We start from the raw sequence: 14343 nt of genomic DNA, 5'->3' as shown, positions 1-14343 counted from the left end.
GATTTTGTTCCTGTACGAAATAATTATTACCAGTGACCCCCTGTGTCCTTCTGTTGGCCAGGTCAGGCTGGTGCTGCTCGGTACTGCTCTCCTACGGTCTCCTCACCAGTGACCACATGAGGGCTCATGTGTAGAGCTGAGTGACAGATTTCCAGGTAAGCCAGAACTGGAACACTCGCTTGCCTCGAGTCAGGAATCGGCCAAGTCCATGGCTAAATGGGGAACTGGCAGATCCCAGTAACATGGACATGGACTTGAGCAACCAAGAGCTGCACTGAGGAGAAAACAATCCAAATTGCAGTCACTGATTACAGCAAGCAGGCATCATCCATCCATCTTGCTTGGCCTGTACCTGTCAGTCTGCAGCTTCTCCCACACTGGTGCAGTTGCTGTGTGTGAGCTGCTCAGTGGCATTTGCTGTCAGTCATCACTGCCCTGCACCCAGCCCTTGGTCTGAGTGCTGCACTGCCTGAGCACTCAGAGTGCCCTTAAAAATCAGCAGTTTGGGCTGGGGAGCTGTTAATCAGCTTGTGGTACAAGCTGAAAACAACAAATCTGATGTAGGTTCTCTTGAGCTTTTCCCTGAAGCACACGAATTGTTCCACAGTAAAGAAGTTGCTCAGCTGCAGGTGACTCCTTCCTCTGCTGGTTTTACTAAAGAGCTTCCTATCTCAGTGGCATAAAAGATTGCAAAATAAGAATTTGCCATTCTCTTCCCACTACCCTGCCCCAAAATGGAACTCAAACCCCAAAACAGTCAGGTATTGGGAAAGCTTGGCTGTATCCCTTTGAATTTCCCCCACATACCGCTTAAAGCACTTAGCTTCAGGAAGGGAAATACATTAAAGTGCATTTACCATAGCAATAGTACCAGCACTAAAAGCTTTTCTCCTCATCCCTCTTCATTCAGTGTCTGGGATAGATTAAAATCCCACCAGAATTCATCCTTGTTGTATCTTGAAGTCTGCATCTAGTTATGACACTGGAATATAAGAAATCCAGTGCCATGCATCCTGCTTCCACTAAACTCTACTCTGGAGCTGGTTTAGGTTTATTGGGCGTGAGGATCCAGCATGCAGTGTACGTCTATCGGATACTGCAGTTAAACAGCTGCTGTGAAATTGCATCCCAGTCTGCGTGGGGAAGAAGAAATGGAACTAGAGAGAAGGAACATCCCCCTCTCCCGCTGCTCCTCTTGCATTCGCTCCAGCCACACAACTCAATACTTGTTGATCCCAAAGATCCGGACTCCATGGAACTGTGGCAGTTTGGGGATCAGGACGCTCATGAGGGAGATGGTGTTGATGACAAAGTGGATCCGGTCATACTTTGTGTAAAAGCTGGTTAGAAAATACCTGGAAAGGAGGAGAACAGAGAGGGGGAGAGCTGAGTCATAGCACTTTGTGGTTTTGTTTCCCTGGCCAGCACATGAAGTACTCACAGGACGATGGGCATGATGGTGAGGAACTTGCGCGACGCCGTGAACTGCACTCCATAGTCCATCTGCTCCCAGTGTGTGAGCAGCCGAGCCTTGCCCTGATCCGGAGTCTCAAAAGGAGTTCCTTTCACGGTATGTAGAAAGATGTACATGCTCTGTAGCAAACACAAACGCAGTGTGAAGCACGCAGGGGACCTCCACACCACCAGAAACGCTCAGCTTCATGAACGGTCGGGGGAGCTTGCACCAGCGCGCTGTGCCACTAGAGGGATGCATCCTCCCCGCTGGAAAATGCAGCTAAGAAAGTGGGGAGAGCGGGGAAGGAAAGCAGCCGGGGTTAGCTCAGGGTTGGCTGTCACACGTGAGGCCTCTGCTTCAGCTCCTGGGTGTAAGCCAAGAAGGTGGCCGCAAGATTACAGCGCTCCCGTCTCTGGGATCAGGAGATTAGTGTGGAATCGCTCTGCCATGCGCCAGCAAGGCCAAAGGCTGTCTAAAATAAGTGCTGGTGGAGCTGTGGGCAGTGAGGATCTGTTCCTGCTCTGATTACAAGTGAACCTCTTGGAGTGGAACCCAGGGCACAGATAAACAGCAAGTGTCTGGCTGCATCACGTGGCTTTGAAGAGTAGCCATTGCTGGCCTTTAAACTCCTTTCTGTTCCCATGACCTCATTGTTTAAGCTGCCAGAGAAGGGGAAGGAGCTGGATGTAAAGCAGGCAGCTTGTGAGCTGAGCTCCAAGCAGCTCTAGTTAGTGGTTTTGTGGGTTCCTCCTCTCCTAGATGTGAAAAACATCCCTGGTAAGGGGGTCACTTGTCTCTGGAATATTCTTAGGCTGAAGTATTATTTAAAATAAAGGATATAAAATCAATTGCTGTATCTCTGAGGCTTTTTGTCCCCTGTGCCTGAGGCTGAAGGGCTGCTCCTCAGCTGCAAGACATGCAGAGGCTTGTGCAGTGGAGGCACTAAAGCAGCTCCTGGCCTGCATCCTGGAATGTGCCTCTGTGCCCCCCAGCACAGCACTGACACCCATTCATCTGGGTACCTGGTCCTTAGAAGGGATGAATCTGGACTAATCTGTAAGCAGAACAAAGTTTGGGTGTTCATTTTGTTTTCTTAACTCTGCTAAGGCCAATTCAGGTTGTATCCACCAAAGTGAATTCTGTTCTGCCAGCTTCTGTGGCCTCTCAGCTAAAGCACTTACCCTGCAGGCTAATTATTTCAGTGTCCTCTCTGAGCAGCCTCACCACATCTTTGCTGTCTCATCAGTACCTAGGCTGGATTTAAATCTATGACCTTGAGGCAAAGATTGCAGTCTGAGGGGTAGAGGTTGAGTAACTTACACTGCGTCTTTGGAAACAGAAAGGAATTGTTTGAACAGGAATCTCCCTAGATGGCTCTCAAAAGAAGAGCTGGTGCTGAGAGATGATGTCTCCCTGTCCCAGGAAAGTCAAGCCAGCCACACCATTCCCTTACCATGTTGTGAATGATGTTGGTAAGAGTCCAAACCACGGGGACACTGAAGAAGGGGATGCTCAGGAGCACGACGTGCAGCAGCCCAATTCCAAGGACGTAGGACAACCAGATGCCCCGGCTGTTCATGACCCGGGTGTTGGGATTCACCTCACTGTGCGCTGTTCCCACATTCATGTTGGCTCTTGTGTCCAACAGGCACCCCTGAAACTAAAGCAGAGCTGGGTCAGTATTTGGGTGGTGGGAACCCTCCATCTAAGCTGAGCACCCTCTTGCTCTTCTTCAAACCTCAAACCTGTTGTTTGCTCTAAAAATCACAAGTTCGCTTCTCTGCACCTCGTTACTTTCATTCTTAGAGCTGCCATTTCTGAGGGGAAGCTAAATCTGGGAGCAGTTTTGGGAATAACGTGTGGGAAGCCTGTCTGTGACAGAAGCTACTTGTGATCTGCTGAAAGGTTTTCCTGGAACCAAAATGGGAAGGTTAAATCCTGCGACTGCCTTAGGAAACTCAAAGGAATACTTGAAGCTCTTCTGAAGTCACCATCGCAGTGTTAATCATGGAAGCACTCGGCACATGGAGCTTGTCACATGTTTATGGATTCAACACATCTTAAACTTGGAAAGAGCGTGTTTGCAGAGTAAAGGCATGACAGCTCTACAGCAACACATCTCCCCATCAGTTCAACTCAGTTAACAGGGCTCTGGGGAAGTAACTTAATTCCCCCATGGGGAAGGAACAAGATTCTTCTTGAGGATCATAAAAAGTTAGAGATGATGAGGAAAGATGCATTGGGAAGACACTTCAGGAGCAAGAGCTGCAGAGGAGATGGCCCTTGCCCTACCTGCAAAGAGCTGCCATGTAGGAGGAACACAGACATTTTTCTGAATCACAGACTGGTTGAAAGGGACCATAAAGCTCATCCAGCTCCAACCCCTGCCACAGGCAGGGACCCCTTCCACTGGAGCAGCTTGCTCCAAGACCCTGTGTCCAACCTGGCCTTGAACACTGCCAGGGATGGGGCAGCCACAATGCCGGGAAGGTGAGGAAGGACAGTGTCATCCTCCTGGAGACAGTGCAGGTACTGGCGGGGTTTAGGTTGCCACACTGATAGCACAGCAGGTATCAGTCAGCTTTTAGGCTTTCTGAAAAGATGAGAGCTGTGGTTTGCAGAGATAACAGGAAACAGCACAAATTAGAACATCTGTAAAACTGAGTATCTTTGAGATCAGGGAAGTTCTTGTGTAAAATCATCTTTGTCTCCTGGGGAAATGCAGTTTAATCCGGTCCATCCCTCGCCAGCCCCCAAGGTGAGGCTGTTTCCTGATGTCTGGCCTTGTGGTGGGGCTGCTTTGGTTCCCGCAGCTGGGAGATGGCGTTGCTGTTCTCCAGCTCGCAGTCTGGGTCTCAGGAGGCGAGTCTGAGCCAGCTCTGACATTACACCACGGCCAACTGGTTGCTCCCTGTGGAGCACTGGGCCTGGTGTGTGTCAGGAGCTGGCTCTCTCCCCTAGCCCTGCGCAGGGCTGGGACTGCAGCGAGTGCTTGGCTCCACAGCCCCTTCCAAACCTCTTTCACCCACACAAGGTAGCTGTTGCTCGATGTTGCAGACTGCCAAGGTGAGCTGAGCAGATGCTCACCTACCTCTGCTACCCACGTGTCAACTAGGGTGCTTAGAGCTGGAGGTTTTCAGTACAAGAAAAGAGGCTGCAGGTCTGAGGAGTGCTTGTTGTAAATCATCACCCATCCCCTAGGGCGAAGGGTATCCTCGATATTCCAGAGAAAAGCCTGAAGCTTCGTCTGAAAGCTGGACTTGAGTCCTAGCAGGCAGAGCAGCTGCATCCCTAATCTGGTGCAATTCCAGAGGGCTTTCAGAAGGAAACCTAGGGGTTGCAGTGAAGCATGACATGAGTCAAGAAGTCTTGTTGTTGCCACAAATCCTAAACAGAGCAAAGATCCCTGTGGAGTGCATCCCCAGCAGTGCTGTTTGCCATTCTCCATACTGTAAGGGCTCAGCTCTAGAAAACTGCCCGGCTGAGGCTTGGACTGAGCATGGGGAAGGGGCTGGTGACCTCGCTGGAGGCTTCCAAATCCAACTTCATCAACAGCTGAAACCTTCAGCTTCCTTCTTGGGCTGGAGACCGAGGGGGTGGCCGAGGGGCAGATGGAGCAGCCACCGGGGAGCCGGTTCTCCTGGTGCCTCCATTTCCTTGCTTGTAACAATGAGTAAAGTGTTAGAACATACAAAAGGTTAATTTGGTCTTGCAAGAGATCCAATGATGTCAAGCATTCCATCCTACGATGAGCATAATTCCATGTGCTTCTCCAAGTCCTTCCCCACCTTAAAACCACTTCATCTCTGAGTCTTTTCCCTCCTGAGTGGCATCTGCAGCCCTTGGCCGAGCTCTTTGCTCCCTCTGGATTGCACACACTGCTTGTGCAGTGTTGCAAAAGCCTGGCTGAGGGAGCTGCGCTCCCTACCCCCATCCCACATCCCATGGAGTCTGCTTTTACACCCGGGAGTTGTTCACCTGCAGCCAACGGAGGCAGCTCGCGGTGGTGGGAGGAAGCAGCTGGCTGTGGAGCTCTGCTTTCCCACATGTGCTGCAGGGTTTTTGGGGACAGAGAAGCTTTAATGTTTCACCAGGCAGAGTGTGAAGGTCAGGGCTGTGCTGACGTTGGACGATGTCTATCCAAGGAGGGGAAAAGTCAGCTGTGGTTATGCCGTGATGGCAGAGCCGAGCCCTTCCGAGCCCTGATCCTTCCCCACTTCCCACTCCCTGTCCATGGATCTGTAGGGAAAGCCTCACTCCGGGGCTCGGGATGAACCTCAGGGCTGCCAGCTCCATGTCTGGCCTGCCAGCATCTCCTCGCTTCTAAGGGAAGGGGGAACAAAGCGACATCAGCAGCTTGCTGTTCACTTTGTCACCCATCTGCTGCTGAGTGACAGACCTCTGAGTGCAGCCAGCACCCCACAGCACTGCTCCTGCCCCCCGAGGAGGAGCGTGACCACATCTGCTCCTGTCCCTGTCTGTTCAGCAGCATCGCTCTTCCCCAGCACCTGGCACCCCCTTCTCCATCAGCCCATCACAGGAGCTTCATCTGGCACAGCAGCCAGAGGGGAGGAGGGCTCAGGTGCTTATCTCAGATCTTCCCGAGTGTTCCCACAACCCAAGTGATTCTGATCCCAAGCAATTATGATCCCATGGAGCTTCTAAGGAGCCAAGATCGCTAGCTGCCTGCACCAGCGAGCACCATCTCCCAAGTGGATAAATAGTCAAACCCCTCCTTTGCAAGGTCCATCAGCATCTGAACCAGAGCATCAGGTACATGGAAGATGTCCACAAACACGGCTGGGGTTGGAGGGAGAGGTCGGGCCGAGGCAGCGCCGCTTTGTGTCCTGCTTGGGCCTGGAGCCGGGCTTGGAATTCCACATATTGGAGCCCTGGGAAAGCCGAGGGGGCCGGGGGCTGGCGGGGGAGCACCGAGCGGGGAGAGAGCTGCGGGGCTCTGGCTGCCGGACACAGGGATGATGGGGGGGAGAGTCTCGGCCGGGGGCTCCTGCACCCCACTCACCCCACACCGAGCCCGGGGCTGTGGGGCAGGTCCCGGTGTGCCCCCTTCCCCACCTCAGCAGCCGCTTGTTTCTCTATGGAGCGTTTTCCCCTTGGGACGGGCCCCGCTCCCACCGCCCCCCCAGTCCCGGGCCTGGGGAAGGGGACGAGGCTCCGGCCGTGCCCCGCACAGGCCCCATTACCCTGGGGGGGGTTGGGGGGTGGCCGGGGAAGCGCCGCCGCTCCCGGCCCGCACTCACCGCTGCTCGGCCCGGCCCGGCTCGGCGGGGCCGGGGCTGTCTCCGTCGCGCACCCGCGGCCCCGGCTGCGCTCCCGGCGGGCTCCTCGCCGCCGCCCGGCCCTCCCCTCCCTGCCGCCGCGGCACGCCGGGAGCTGTAGTCCCGAGCACCGGAGCCCGCCCCCGGGGCCGAGCCTGCGGAGCGGAGCCGCTGTAGGAACGGGGGTGACCCCGGGGCTACCCCGGGAGGGTCCTCGGCAGCGCCGGTACCGTCCAGCCCCAGCACCCACCGCTGCCAGCCCAGGGCTGCGGGCGGAGCCCCAGGAGAGCCCCCCCTCCCCGGGGTCGTTCAGATCCCGCTTGGGGCTCCCTGCCCTGGAACACCGGGACCCGCGGCCGAGATCGGGCTGGGAGCGCCGGATTCCAGCGCTGGAGCAGGGAGGCACCGCCTGGCCCCGCTTGTGTTTGCACAGGAGCAGAGCGCGGGGCTGCCCTCGCTGCGCGGGGCTTTGTGCCGCCACCGCAATCCCCCTGTGCGGGTGTGCGGGGTCCCTGTGTGCGGGGCAGGGGCAGCTCCACCAGTGCCGCAAAGCCCGGTCTGGGGCGGGGGGTCCAGTTTAAGGCTGGGTGGGTTCATGGTGCTCCGCGGGGTGGGGGTCCCGGGCTGCCCTGCACATCCGCACCCTGCGTGTGCCTCGGCACCAGCCTGGCCCCTCTCCCCATCCCGGCTGCTGCGGTGCGGGGATGCCTGTGCGTGGAGCGGGAATCCCGCGGGAGCGGGCCCTGCTCTGCAGGAGAACCACGCACACAGCGAGCTCTATTTTTATCCCTCTCCTGCCTGGCTGAGCAGCTCCCTCTGCGCGGTGACATCTGATTTAGCAGCTTCCCCGCACCCCGCTGGCTCCGCACGTGAGGGGGAAGCACAATGCGGCGGCTATTTTTAAACGCCCATCAATATGAATTCCTGCTGGGATTCAGCAGGCAGCATCTCGCTGCCGGGCTGGGCACAGCGGATGGGATCCTGCTCCCTGCGCTGCCCACAGCGGCACCGGCGCTGGGGAGGTCCTGAATGGAGGGGGATTCAGCCCCATCCATTGTCTGGCAGCAGCCTGGACCAGCATTTCCCCAGTCTCAGTGGGCTCAGAGGCTGTTCCCATAGGAATTCCTAGGCCTTGCTTGCTCCGGCCTCCCCCGTGCCGGGAGCCTCGCTCACCGCCGGGGCTGCTGGTCCCACTGCCCGGTCGATACTGACTGTATTTAGCCCCGGTGCAGCTGTATTTAGCCACCTCTCCGGCGGCTGCAGCAGGGGAGGGTCCGTGTGGGACCGTGCTGCACTGCAGGTGTTGGGATTTCGGGTTCGTGGGTGCTGTGCCCTGGAATATGGGACCTCGGGGGCGCAGCCCTGGTGCTGCTTCTGCTCCTGGGGTCTCTGCGGTGACCCAGCACCGAGCCGGGACTCAAAGCTCCAGCACCCCCTGAGCTTGTCACCTTGTCCCCTTGGATGCGGCAGGTCCCAGCTCCACGCACCGCTCCTGGCGGCACTGGGACTGGTGATGGCCAGCACGGGGCTGCTCTGCTGCCCGACCCGGCAGGGAAATGCCACCAAAGGTGCACAAGAGCATTGGCCGCGGCTCCCCGAGTGCCACCACCATGGCCCAGGCCAGCCCTGGGACACGGGGCTCCCCCTCTGCCCAGCGGGTTGGGGTCCGGGGGGTCCCCGGGCCCTGCCCGGCCGCGCCTCTCCATCAGGCTTTGTTCTCCAAATCGAGCCGAGATCCAGGGCAGGCGCCTCGTAACCGGTTGATCCTCCCCGGGCAGCGGGACGAGGTCGAAGCGCGGGGCTGGGCTCTCCCCCCACGAGGAGAACCGGGCACCAAAAGGACACAGCCCCCCCCAGTGATGGGCGGGGGCCCCGGGCATGCAGCGGGCAGGGGGAGCTCGGCTGGGTCAGCGGGACCCCCCCACGGCGGGCCCGGTAACGGCGGCCGCTCTCCATGGTGCTGAGCGGCCCCCGCCGGTGTCCCGGAGCGGCAGAACCCGGGTTAGCGCCGAGCCCCGGCCCCGGAAGCCCGGGGATGGCCCCCCCCCCCGCGGGCTCTGCCCCCGCCGCGGGTCGGGTTTCCCCGAGTAAGCGATGCCGGTGCCCGCGGGAGGCTGCGGGCGGGGCGGGGCGGGAGGTCCTGTTCCCCCCGACGGGCTGCGGGGAGCCCCGGGGGCAGAGCCGGGGGGGGCTCGCGGAGGTCCCCGCGCTCCGGATCCCCGCAGCTCCTCTCTGGGATCCCGCCCCCCCTGCTCCTGGCCCCTGGGCAGAGCCTCTGCCGGGTGCGGGGACGGGACCGCGGGTGCTCGGCGCTGCGCGGTTCCCCCCGCGGCGGGGCGGGCCAGGGGCGGGGAGCCCCGGGGAGGCCCGGGCGGAGGATCCCGCCCACCGGCCCCGCCGCTGCCGCCGGCTCCGGTCCCGCCGCGCTGCGCGAGGCGCGGCCGCTCCGGCCCGGGGCGCGGGGCCGCGCACGCCAGGTGAGTCCGCATCGGGACCCCCCCGGGCAGCGGCGGGAGGCGAGGGGGGCGGTTCCCGGCAGCGCGGAGCGGAGCTTCCCCGGGGAAGCACCGGGGCTTCCCTCGCCCGCGACGCCCCCGGTGCGGAGCGGAGCCGGGGGGAACCCCGGGGCATCCCGGCTGCACCGAGCGCACGGCGGGTCCCGCACCCGCACGGGGAGCCCCGTCCTGCCCCAGGGGCTGGCGGCGACCCCCGGGGTCGGGCTGGGGCCCCGCCGTGGCCAGGGGCTGTTTTGTGCCCGTCCTTGCTGCGGTGCCTGGTCCGGAGCACCGGGGGCTGGGGACCCCCCCGAGCCCAGCGCGGGGCCCCGGGAGCCGCATCCCACCCGCAGGCTCCCCGGGGATGGAGCAGTCCCTGCCCGGGTCACCGGCTCCCGGCTGAGCGCGGTGGGATCCTGACGCCTGCGTGGGGCTGGTTCCCGGTGCCCTTTGTTTGCTCTGAGCCCTGGTCCCTGCTCAGGGACGTCGAGAAGCCCGGGGGGGGGGGCCGGTGGCGCAGGGACTGGGGCTGCAGTGCTGTGACCTTGGGGTGCTTCGGCGTGGTTGGGCCGTGTTACCCTGCACAGTGGTCAGGGTGGGCACCGGGGCCACCCTTGGATGAGCACCTCGGCCCCTTGGCACCGGGTTTGCCGGTGGCTGTGTGCTCCGGGAGCCCTCCTGCAGCACAGGGCTTTGCTGACGGGTGCCCTTTTGCACCGGTGTCTTTAACCACGGAGAGCATCCGCATCCTGCCTGGAGGGCTCCACCAGCGCGGTCAGACTGGGGATGGGATGGGGACCCAGGGCTGGGGAAGCCGGGCTGAACCGTGGCCTTATCTGGGACCCACCCTGGGAACTCACCGCACGCTCAGCCCCAGTGAATTTCCTTTCTCTGTTTTCGTTTCTTTCCTGCTGACGTTTTTCCCCTCCGGAATAAAGGGCTGGATGGGGACCATGGTTACGGGGTGGTGTGGGCAGCCCGACCCCGCAGTGGCACCGAGCAGGGGACCGCAGCACCCAGCCTGCACCGGCACCCTCGAAAGGAGAAGACCCCGCGTGTGCCGTGTGCGCTGCCGGAGCCGGGACACGGGAACCTGCTCTGCCCCTGCCCTCACGGGTTTCCCATCGCGCTCGCCTGGAGGCGGATCCGTGCCGGGATGCCCTGGCCGCGGGCGAGCGAGCGCAGGGGCCATCAAACGCAGCGACCTTGGCGGGGCCGGAGCTCTCCCCGCCACTGGCTCCGTTGTTACAGCCCAGCTGCAGGAGATGCCTTCGCTTGGCCCCTTGAGGCCTGATCCTACCGGATCAGGAGCCCTGAGCTGATGGCAGGGGACAGGGGGATGCGTGGCTGTGCTGCCTGGCCCTATCCCATCCCATCCCTGCCCCGTGGCCGCACTTGCAGCCGGAGCTGTTCTGCCCATTGGTCTGATGCTTTCTCTTTGCTGTTTCTAACTCAGATGCACCGGGTCCAGCTGAAGCCACAGGGGCTGAGAGCTGCAGGGCCAGGGCCCTGTGACAGCAGCAGCAGCGCGGGACCATGCCTGCGGCCATGCAGATCCCGCTGTGCTCTGTGCCCGTGTGGCTGCTCCTGCACAGCCTCCTCCTCCTGGCCTCCCATCCCCGCTCGGCCACAGCGTTCCCCAAGGGCTGCTACCCCTCGGAAGAGGAGGGGCTGAAGACGTTCCGCTGCAGCAACGCTCGCCTCACCGAGGTCCCCAGGGACATCCCCAATGACACCAACAAGCTCTACCTGGACTCCAACCGAATCCCATTCCTGCCCCGCGACGCCTTCCAGGACCTGCCTCTCCTGCTGGAGCTGGATCTGTCCCACAACGCCATCGCCAGCGTTGAGAGCGGAGCCTTCCGGGGCCTGGCAGAGCACCTCCGCTCTCTGGACCTGTCCTCCAACAAGCTGGTGTCCGTCAGCAAAGACGCCTTCAGCAACCTGAAGGCCAAGGTGAACCTCTCTGACAACCCCTGGCTCTGTGACTGTCGGCTGCAGGAGCTCATCCGCACGGTGGAGCTGGCAGCCGGCTCCTCCGGTGGCCTTGTCTGCGACTCCTCGGCGCAGGAGGAGCACGTGGGCAAAGCCTTCCTGCAGGTGATGGCCGACACGGACCTCTGCAACGTGTACAAGAAGACCACGGACGTCGCCATGCTGGTCACCATGTTCGGTTGGTTTGCCATGGTCATCTCCTACCTGGTCTACTACGTGCGGCAGAACCAGGAGGATGCCCGGCGGCACCTCGAGTATCTCAAGTCCCTGCCCAGCAAGCAGCGGAGGTCGGAGGAGTCATCCACCATCAGCACCGTGGTTTGAGGCGCCGGCAGGACTCGGCTCGCCGCAGCTGCCAGGAGCTGCCACAGCCCCGGGGTCATCGCACAGGAACAGGCGTGGGTTTGTCCGGTTCCCCTCTGGGAAGCAGCATCCAGCAGCGGGAGCTGTGGTGCAGCGAGAGGTGAAGCAGGGATGGGGATGGTGATGGGCACCGGGCACCGAGCATGCACCCGGACCAGAGGGACCCTGGGCATCCGGTGGCATTCAGACTTCATTTCAAACCGAGGGATTTCCTTTGCAGAGATCCCTTGGGCCATTGGTGATGTTCATGTTTTAATCCCTCCCCGGTTGCCCAAGGGATGGTCCCAGCAGCACGGGGCAGCCGGTGCTGGGCTCCCTGCCTGCACCTGCACCGTTATGGCCACAGGGCCAGAGCCACCGTACCAAAGGGTGGTAACAAGAGGTAGGAACACATTGGTTGGGAAAGGCGAGGGGCAGGTCCTGGGTACCCTGCGCCAGCTCTTGAGCTGGGTGGTGCTGCCCCATCTCCCATCCCAGCCCCTGCTGCTCCCCACTCCTTTCCTGGCACCCCTGGTCCAGGCGGAGCAAGGCGCCTGGGGGGGTCCCACTTGGAGATGAGGCAGCTCCTGGGCAACCCCGGCACCTTCCCCCTTGGAGCACAATGTTCTGACAAATGGGGAATGAAGCTCCCCCGGGGATGAGCTCCCTGGGGCCGCCGAGGGATGCAGGAGCTGCGGGAGGGGAGCTGAGGGGTGCAGGCGGTGGGTCCGGCCCTGCTGGGATGCTGGGGGGAGCAGGATTCCCCCCAGTGCTCCCTTGGGACCGTGCAGGTCTGTGTTTGCTGCTCTCATTCACCTGCTCCCGCCTCCCTCTCCAGGACTCAGGAGCTGCCGACCGGTCACTGTGAGGGGAGCGGGGATGGAGGGAGCCGCCGCGGCTCCTCCGCCCTCTCCCCACTCCCGCAGGAGCCCGAATCTGCCCTAAAATGCCCCAAAATCCCTTCTCGACGCTTCCAGCATTGGGCTGCAGGTTCCTGGTGTCAGTAGGTAGAGGGGGGGGCGCTGGTGGCCAGCATGGGTCAGGGTTGGTGCCCACCTTTGGGTGTGCAGGGTCCAAGCAGCGACTCAGAAGCGAAGCCAAGAGCGGACCCAGACTCCTCCAGCTGTGTCTGGGAGCTGGGTTTCATGGGTTTGCCCTTGTTTAAAACCAGCTGAAGCTTAACTGCCTTAATTCACCCGGAGCACCAATCAAAGCTGCTTGAGCACCCTCTGCACCGGGCCAGGCCTGGTGCCAGCTGCTGCCCATGCTCCAACGGGAGCCGTGGTTCGGAGCCGGCCGGGAGCAGCCCCTGCGCCCTTCCACAAGTGCCTCCATCCCCAGCACACACCAGGGGCTCTGCCACGCACAAGCACCTCAGCCCCAGCTCCAAACCAGGCACCCCCGGGGCCCACAGCCCCACGGCAGCTCCCCACATACAACCAGGGCTTGTGGGGCCCCAGAGCGAGGCACTGGCATCGCTGTGGTGCTGGTCTGACCCAACGTGTGTTTTGTTTAAGGGACCTTTTACGTTCTTTATACACCAATAAAGTCGGCTTTTACTTTGGAGCCCGTGCCCGTGTGTGTGTCCGTGGGAGCATCACCCGGTTCCTGGTGCCATCCTGGCTGTAAAGGGAGGGTGAAAGGTGCCTGTGCCAGCCAGTGCCTTCCCAGAGCCCCAGTGCCGGCGCTGTCAGGAACCCGATACGTGGTGCTGCTGGTAACCCTGCCCTCACCTGCAGTAAGTGAACGCTGCACAGCTCAGGTCACCGCCACGCTGACAGTGCCCGAGTCATGTTGTGCCAGAGCCCTGCTCTGCCCTCCGGTCCCCACCGACCAGACCTGGGCACCACCAAGGTTGGGAGGGACAAACCCATCCCGATGCCCACGGTCCCACTGGTCCCTCCTGGGGCACTGGTTTGCCGGCACCTTTCCGTGCGCGGCTCAAGCGGATGCGCGGTGGGAGGAGGAAGCCGTGACCTAACGCGTTGTGACAGCTCCTGCTTGGGGACATTGACCTCGTCTGTCACTCGCTGTCTCCAGACGCAGGCCCAGGCTCCCAGCAGATGGCTGCTGCCCCCAGTCTGGGGTGCTCCGGGGGGACCCTGCTCGGGAGCAGCTGGGGAGGGCCTGGGGATGCTGCTGCCACCCGGTCCATGGGGCTGTGGCTCCCCCAGGGTCTCCCCATGGGGCTGGATGATGCTGAGCCCCCGGGGCCAGCCCTGCTCTAGGGCACAGGGCGTGACGAGGATGGAAAGCACTGGGTTCATGAGAACCCCCGTGAGCATGGGGAAGGGAGGTGGATTCTGGTGGCAGCAATGGGTTGGTTGTGGAACTCCATGGATGGGGGGGTCAAATATATAAGAAACCTCATAAAAACCTGCAATAAGCTTTGGGAAGAGAACCTGGATTGGGATGGACTCAGCTTTATGCTGTTGGTAATGTTTGATATTTAATCGGGTGTTAAAAGGGAACGGGGAAGAGCAGAAAACTGGGATTATGGGATATTTCCAGGAGGTGCCTGTGGCCAGGCTGGGGTGTTGGGGGGGTCTTCAGGATGTGGCTGAGCACAGGAGGAATCTGAGGCTGGCAGCCTACAAGGCTCCTCGATGGCTCCATCCCAAAGAGGGGTTTTCCTCATCCCGCTCTTCCAGCACTTGCTGCTGTGGGTGAGATCCTGCCTCGGCGTTGGTGGGTACGAGGGGTTCAGTGTCAAAGTTGATGGAATCATCCATTTTAATGCTGCGTTCCTGGGTAATTCCTCTCCTGATTTATCTGC

The 14343-nt window shown here is 60.7% G+C and overlaps 2 protein-coding genes and 1 long non-coding RNA gene across 4 annotated transcripts; 2 read left to right on the top strand and 1 right to left on the bottom strand.

The window, feature by feature from the left end:
• The first annotated feature begins 47 nt into the window (after positions 1-47).
• Positions 48-2304, top strand: LOC308229395. The gene is made up of 2 exons (XR_013958382.1): positions 48-155; positions 1426-2304. It is a non-coding gene; the product is annotated as an uncharacterized lncRNA (long non-coding RNA).
• Positions 149-6856, bottom strand: ORMDL3 (ORMDL sphingolipid biosynthesis regulator 3). 2 transcript variants are annotated; one of them, XM_080633381.1, is made up of 4 exons: positions 6718-6856; positions 2910-3116; positions 1442-1593; positions 149-1355 (listed from the first exon to the last, which is right to left on the bottom strand). In XM_080633381.1, the coding sequence occupies exons 2-4, from the start codon at positions 3081-3083 to the stop codon at positions 1220-1222; spliced, it is 462 nt and encodes a 153-aa protein (XP_080489507.1). In that variant the 5' UTR covers positions 3084-3116; positions 6718-6856; the 3' UTR covers positions 149-1219. The 2 variants fall into 2 exon arrangements, with proteins under 2 accessions (XP_080489507.1, XP_080489506.1); XM_080633380.1 differs by having other exon boundaries at positions 2910-3110; positions 6718-6810.
• Positions 6857-9076: 2220 nt separating this feature from the next.
• Positions 9077-13058, top strand: LRRC3C (leucine rich repeat containing 3C). The gene is made up of 2 exons (XM_080633587.1): positions 9077-9212; positions 10687-13058. Exon 2 carries the CDS (start codon positions 10767-10769, stop codon positions 11547-11549), a length of 783 nt encoding a protein of 260 aa, XP_080489713.1. The 5' UTR covers positions 9077-9212; positions 10687-10766; the 3' UTR covers positions 11550-13058.
• The last annotated feature ends 1285 nt before the right edge of the window (positions 13059-14343 follow it).

The sequence above is a fragment of the Psittacula echo genome (assembly GCF_963264785.1).
Source record: "Psittacula echo genome assembly, chromosome: 23".
NCBI lineage: Eukaryota > Metazoa > Chordata > Aves > Psittaciformes > Psittacidae > Psittacula > Psittacula echo.
The sequence above is the reverse complement of the archived record's forward strand: the minus strand, read 5'-3'. Positions and strand labels throughout refer to the sequence as shown.